The sequence below is a fragment of the Orycteropus afer genome, unplaced genomic scaffold (genome assembly GCF_000298275.1).
Source record: "Orycteropus afer afer isolate SDZICR_OR568_19922 unplaced genomic scaffold, OryAfe1.0 scaffold00001, whole genome shotgun sequence".
Classification (NCBI taxonomy): Eukaryota; Metazoa; Chordata; class Mammalia; order Tubulidentata; family Orycteropodidae; genus Orycteropus; species Orycteropus afer.
This window is the reverse complement of record NW_006921588.1, coordinates 33,496,686-33,504,330: the sequence shown is the minus strand read 5'-3', so window position 1 is coordinate 33,504,330 and position 7,645 is coordinate 33,496,686. Positions and strand designations below refer to the sequence as shown.

Sequence of the window (7,645 nt, the reverse complement as noted above, 5' to 3'; positions counted from 1 at the left end):
AAAAAAAACACTGCCTTCAAGTTGATTCTGACTCATAGCAACCCATTAGGACAGAGCAGAACTGTCGCATAGGGTTTCCAAGGCTGTAATATGGAAGCAGACTGCCTCATCTTTCTCACATCGAGTGGCTGGTGGATTTGAACCACTAAACTTTTGTTTGTCAGCCAAATGCTTTAACCACTATGCCACCAGAGCACCTTAGTCACTACTCATTCATTATACTACACACTCATGGACATCTTTTCCAAAGGATATCTGTGATTTTTTGTTTGTTTGTTTTTCTCTAGACTTCTGACAGGTAGCTATTTTGAACAAATCTTCTGGGAATTATGAGCAATCAGGCTTCCTGAATTCCAACCTGGACTTCTGAATTCACAGGTCTCTTGTGGTTTTTCTAAGCAGTGGTCCTCAAACTTGGCCACATATCAGAATCAGGTGAGACACTTTCTACAAGTTAACATCAAGCCAAACTACCAAATCTGAATCTTCACTGTGCCTAATACCTGTCCATGTATAAATCAAGCACAGTCTAAATATTTGTTCAATTAATTAACTTTATTTTTTTTATTATTATTTAGTATCCACTGATGTTATGGATTAAGTTGTGTCCCCCTGAAATATGTGTTGGAATCCTAACCCCCATATCTATGGATATAAACCTGTTTGGAAAGAGGGTCTTCTTTGTTGTGATAATTAAAATCATACCTGAGTAGAATGGGCTCTAAATGTAATTACTTATATAAATATAAAAAGAGAAGATCAGACACAGAGATATACACATGGGAGAAAGATCAATGTCTTGTGAGGACTATCTACAAGGCAAGGAAACAAGGAATGCCCAGGGCTAACAAGAAAGAAGAAAATGAAATGGCCAAGGCCCTCATTTGGACTTTGAGCCTCCAGAACTGTGATACATAACTCTCTGTTCTTAAAGCCACCCACATGTGGTATTTCTGCTACAGAGCACTAAGAAACTAACACAACTGGTTTCACATACAAGAGAAGAAGACAATAAATAAATTATTAATTACCAGTGGGTGACTAAGGCATGGTGGATAAGGCACTTGGCTGCTAACCAGAAGACCAGCAGTTCAAACCCACCAGCCACTCTCCAGAAGGAAGATGGGACCATCTACTTTGGTAAAGATTTACAGCCTTGGAAACCCGGGGGTCGCTATAAGTTAGAAGTGATGTGATAGTAGTGAGTTTGATTTGGTTTGAGTGGGTGACTAATACTATGCAGGGCTAGTTCTGAAAAACCAGGTTAAAAACATAGGAACAATTTTTCAAAGTATTTGGCTATAAATTTCAAGATAAAGTGGTATAATTCTGTAATCTTATCTCACTCACTGAAAATTCTCTTGGGTTCAGGAAGATCTATAGATACGGCCAGGATCAAGCATATCTATCCAATATAAACATTCCAAACTGACTGCGGTGTAGTAAATTACTTAGTGTGGCTTTTCTACCCATAAGTCTTTGTAAACTCCAGGGTGGGAATTGCTATTAACAACTGAGGAGATCCTGATTGCTAAAGTTGTCCACCTGGAGTATTTCTGTTGGGAGTGGCACAAAACAATGTTCTGGGTGGTGCCCACTCTCTCTCAGGTGCTTAGAGTTCTGATGCTATGATTGGCTAGTTTGACCACCCTGCCGGGCTCAAAAAGGAGGTCTCCTAGAGGCAGAACTCTCTCTCTGACTGCTGGTTGAGGAAGACGTGCTGCTGAAAGAGACACGCGCCCCTGAAAGAGACACGTGCTGCTGGGAAAGAGACGCAAGAGACACGCATTGCTAAGTGAGACACCGAGGGACCAGCACTGCTGGGAAAGAGACTGTGAGAGACTGTTGGCTGAGGGACGGTGGGCTGGGAGAGAGGCTGAGCATTTTTCCTGAAGTCGAATTGTAGCCTGTGGTGCTTCCCTAATAAACCCCATAATCTGTGAGTTCTGTGTGGCCACTGCAGTGAATTATCGAACCCAGGAGAGAGGTGGTGGGTGCTTTGGGAGGAACAGCTGGAGAAAGAGCTGGAGGGAGGCAGCATGTCTGGCCTTGTAGGAATAGGCCTTGGGTTATTGCTGGTAATCCTGTCTTCCTCTTGTAGGGTTAGAGGAGGTCAGAAGATGTGGCCTCCTTGTCGTTTTTGCACTGACCTTTTGAATCTCCTCCAACTAAGACTGTAATGCCCAGATATTCAGCTTCATACTTCCCAGATCAAACTGTCCTTTGAAAATTAAGCATTCCTAAAATAGTCTTTCATTATTGCAGCATCTTACTCTGTCTAAACATGGTACTAACTATGAAGGCTACTTTTTTTTTTCTGACCTTTAACTCAATTATACAGTATCTTTTGGTCTTTACCCTTCACTTCTGACCTACCCATAGGCACTGTGTTCAATGCACTTGTTTAATGTTTAATTTTCAGACATAGGTATTCATGTAGTCAACAAACATGTAGAAAATGTCTATTAGATGAACAGGGAAAGCAAACATGAATAAAATTCTATCGTCATCTGAGAGTCAAGTAAATAACGAACTGCAATTTAAATGACACACATTATTGAAAATGTATTAAAATGTAAACTTGCTGGCATTAAAATGTGCCATTTTTAACATCAGCATTTTCTTCCTCAAAGACGTTTAAAGGTATAAGGTACACTTCAGATACTGAAGACACTACACTAATACAGGCTTTTGCTACTGATACCATCCATAAAAATTCGAAATCAGTAGGTCCTTCAACAAGTACTTCTACTTTTCTTAAGGCGCTCTGGCGCTGCAGTGGTTAAAACATTTGGCTGCCAGCCAAAAGGTTGGTAGTTTGAACCCACCAGCTGCTTCATGGGAGAAAGATGAGACAGTCTGTTTCCATAAAGATTTGTGGCCTTGGAAATGCTACAAAACAGTTCTACTGTCCTTTGTTGTTGTTGTTGTTATGTGCCATCGAGTTGCATCCGACTCACAGCAACCCCTCCTTGGGTTGCCAAGGCAGTATCACTATGGAAGTAGATTGCTCAACCTTCCTTCCGAAGAGCGGCTGGTGGGTTTGAACCACCAGCCTTCTGGTTAGCTGTCAAGTGCCTTAGGCACTATGCTACCAGATCTCCTACTCTGTCCTTTAGGGTCACTATAAGAATCTACTCAATGGCAGTGGGTTTTTCTTTTTTGGGGTTATACCTTACTTGCATACACAAAATGCACGCACAAACCGTGTTAATGGTATGCTGTATTGTAATATGAACCTAAACAGTCAACAAGAGGAAAAGTTTAAATAAACCATTTCCAAGTAGCCAAGTATACTATGTAGCAGTTGAATATAAACATGCAGATCTATAGCAACTAATGTAGGAAGATTTGTAAGACATAAAGGTGCAAACATTTTTTTACAGATCTTAAAATTCCAGTAATATTTTTAAAATGATATGCTAGACTTCTTGATGTCCATATTTACATGCAAATGAACAGGAAAAAATACTGCAACTGACCTCTGGGAAAACAAGTCAGTCATAAGAGTAGCAGGGTAAATAAAAGAGATCTTTCACTTTTTATTCTATTTAATTCCTCCATACCTTTTCACTCCTTAGAAAAAAGGTGGAACAATCTACTTCCGTAATGATACTGCCTCAGAAACCCAAGGAGGGGTCGCTATGAGTTGGGTCTGACTCAATGGCACATAACAACAACATTCCTTTTCAAAGTCTTTATTCTCATTCTCATTGAGACTTACTTTGACCAACACATTAAAAATCACAGCCCACTGCCACGTCCCTGCTCCTTTGCCTCATTCTATATTTTTTCCATTGTTCCTATCCAAATGAAACGAATTATATAGTTTATTTATTAAGACTACTCTATATTTATCTCTTCCCATTAAAGTTCCACAAGATCGGAGGTGTTGTTTGTTTTGCTCACTGATATATTCTCAATACCAAAAACAAGGCCCAAAGTAGGGAGGTAATATATCTTTGATGAGTATTTACATATGTAAGTTTTTATAATTCACTTTATAATAGATAAATAAAACACTTTATATTTCACTTACAAAATAGAGGTTTGGGGTGATTGGAGAATCAGGGAGCTACTTTAGATTAAAATCTAAAAGAACCCAGGAACCAGTCTATCATCTCTCATTGTGGCATCTCCAACATAGCAAGGGTATTGAACTGCCAGTCCTGCCAAAATGAAAGGGTGTCAGAAAACTGAATTGGAAAGCTGTGCAGTAACAGGTGGGGCTGTTTACTCCTCAAATTAGGTGAGAGCTCTACATTCAAACACATGTATCCTTCAGAGAAACAAAAAACCTGTTTATATGCTGCCTTAAATTTAAATCATTATGGGAACAGATAGATGCTACTGGAAAATCAAGAATGTAGATTTAGTGAAGAGCCTAAGACTTTCAAATCCCACTCAAAAAGGTTAACAATGATGATTAATGAGAGACAGTAAGCTACACATCACTCCCATATAGCCAGGAAATATTCTTGCCAAAAAGATATTGCTGTTACTCAAATACAAATCAGCTATCAGAGCAATTCACACATAATAACACATCCATCATTGTCATTTGGATGGACAAATGGATGAATTGTCCTAATACACTTAGCAAATCCTCATGAAGGAAGACCTACACCCATCACTCTATATAAGAGGCAGGATTCAGTGAGCATCATGCAATGATGATTTCCTGTAGTGAACCAATAAAGAAAGCTTTTTGTGTCAAGGACACTGTTTGAACCACATTATTTTGCTCTATTTCTAAGTAGAACTGGCATTTTCAGTTAAATATACTTCTAGAAATACATTTTTACAAAACCTTTGACTTTGAACTTCACTCTAGATAAAATGAAAAGCAAGCAAGGAGAGGGCAGAGTCCATGACCCCTGGTTCCCATCTTTCTGAAAACCCAGCACTACACCTATGGAGCCACTGTGGGGATCATAACCATATTTCCTAACCAAGGTGAACAACATCATTGATCAAAGGTGATATTTTATGAAATAGAAAAACTAATTCATCTGATAAAAATAAGTGGAATGAGAGCCTAAAGGAGAGATGCCTCCCAATCGGAGGCAGGCCGACTGCAAAATTCCCTAGGGAAAGCCTATCAATGTGGCATTTAAAAAAAGAGGAAAAGAGAAAGGAATAAAGAATAATGGGTAGGGGCAGCTCTGTAGCCCTGATCCCTTCCTCTTAGAAAGCTCTAGCTGGCTACTGCCACTTAAAGCTGAATGATAAGATTTACTCCATTTAATCAAAGAGAAATGTCTGCTAATTTAAGAAAGTTAGGATAGATATCATTTGTAACTAAAAGTTTTCTGTTTTCTTAATGAGAATCTATCACGGTACACATAAATTACTAGGTCTGTAAAATATTTGGAGCTATGTAAATATGCTCAAATTTCCTCTAGGAAAATTAGCAAATCCTTTGAAACACGGTCATTATTAGTCATTAGGATAATTAATTAGATGAAGGAAATAAAGTTAATCACAAGTTGACCAGTTCTCAAAGAGTAGCTGATAAAAAAGTGTTTTTGCCTACTAAGTTATGCAGGAGATTTAAAAATGAGTATCAATAGATTCAACCTAGAGTTTCTAACAATTTTAATATCTGCTTATTGCAAACTAACTATCTAGTAGAAATTTTTGCCTGTATGCCTATTATACTTTCTAAGTGATAGTAATACTAGAGTTAAAATTAGGGGAGTACCTAGCCTGTGCTAAGGACTCCACTGAGTGGTTCATGTACGTGATTTCAGCAGTCCTCAGGGCAATGTTATGAGATAAATACTGTGCTGTCATCATCTCCACTGATGAAGGAAACTGAGGCCCAGAAACAAATGTAAATGGCTCCAATTTATTCAGCCCAAAAGTAGCTCGGCCAGAATCAGAACCTATGAAATCTATGTGACCTTTTTATTTTCTGCTTCATAAGAACACAATTTTGAAGTTTCTTCCTCAAATGTATCACCACCGAATACCACAAAGGAAAAAGTGGAGGAAAAGAAAACAATAAACACTCACCTCTGGATTTTCTTCTTTGACTCTTCGTGACTGTAAAACAATTACATAGCCATAAGTATACACACACACACACACAAAGAAAAACAAAAAGTTGCACAGGTTATCTAATCATCATCATCGATGTTTTTCACCTTCTCTTGAGAAAAAGCTGCCTTCCCTTCCTCACTCTTTTCATCCATCTCGTCGTCACTCCACTCCCAGTCACCGTCTTCAGTTTTATGAAGGTGACCACTTGACCCAGGAACTCTTCTTACCTGAATCAAAATAAACCAGACAATTTGTCACTAGTCAAATGTGGACAGTGTTCCCTGGCACTGCTACTTGGGTTATACAGCATACACACTACCCTGAAAATAACCTAACTGGTTATAAATTCAGAGATAACCAGCAGTTAATATCCAAAAAGACAACACAGACTCTAGACTCCCACACGCACCTTCTTTCCAAAAATATTGTGTTCTTGACATGCATGACTATACACGTAGAACAAAATATTTTGGAAGAACACCATATACATAAGGCATCAAGGACCAAGCTTATCTTTCACTTTCACTTCAGTTAACACTTGATTAATTACTACACAAAAAGGCCACATGGCATACTTCAAAATTGCCTAAGGAAATGCATGCAAGCAGCAGACTGAAGACTGAGCAAAGGCAGGGAAACCAGGCAGCCTAAGGAAGCACACTAGACTAGGGGTAGGAGCCATCTAGAACCTAAGTCAAAAAAGCAAATACCCTTCTGTTGCCACCTTGCTCTTTTTCAGAACCTGACACCATGCTTGTTTTCCCAGGACTCTGCTCAACCTACTTGAGCAAAACAAAACAGCATCAGACTACTCTTAACACACCTTGTAGCATTTATGAGACTTGTTAAGATTGCTAGGAGCACACACAGTCTGATAATCAGCAGCCATGCCAGAGTTAAGATTATAATCACTCTTCCCCAATTAGCTCAAATTTTTGAACTAGGATAGAGATGTAATCCATAGGGGATGCTTTCCAAATATCTTCGTGGCTGAGAAAAGCAAAATGTTTAAAAGCATTGGATGACTAAGAATGAGCCTTTGATCAAACTAATTTGCCTTACAAAAAAAAACCATACTGAGACATAATCAAGCAAAGCAATGTAGCAGATAAACAGGATGTAATCTTAACAGCCAGTGATACACTGACTTGAGAAACTTCGAGCAGACAAGGCTCTTTGAGATGATCTTACTTTGCAGATGAGGAAACAAAGGTCAAGAAAGTGAGCCAAGGACACACACTTTGAGGGCAAAATCAAGGCCAGAAACAGTGCTGTTGTGCTCCCATTCAAATGTGAGTCTCCACAGGATAGCTGTGATAAAGAATTGTCTAAAAGTGTCCTGTGAAAATTTTTAAAGACTATGATGTACAAAGAACTGTATTCTATACTAAAAAGTAATTAGTTGTATCACAGGAGCTTCATTAATCCCAAGGGCAATACTATAGAATTTAAATTTAAAGTAAGCATGTATACCTTTCAGGTCAATGTGAAGTCACCAACAATGTAGGTTCTGGGCTGCTTTGGATTTCAGGCCATGTGTTACCATGTGAGGTCAGGCTTACTTTTACAGGCTTCACGTGGTAACCAAAAAAAAAAAACA

The 7,645-nt window shown here is 38.7% G+C and overlaps 1 protein-coding gene across 1 annotated transcript in view; it reads right to left on the bottom strand.

Moving 5' to 3' along the window:
- The window catches only part of STK39 (serine/threonine kinase 39), a 408,683-nt gene that overhangs the window by 151,445 nt on the left and 249,593 nt on the right, over positions 1–7,645 (bottom strand). The window contains exons 11-12 of the mRNA XM_007946961.2: positions 6,150–6,272; positions 6,019–6,048 (exon numbers count right to left, since the gene is read on the bottom strand). Of these exons, the coding sequence (XP_007945152.1) occupies positions 6,019–6,048; positions 6,150–6,272 (153 nt within the window). The remainder of the gene's footprint in view (positions 1–6,018; positions 6,049–6,149; positions 6,273–7,645) is intronic.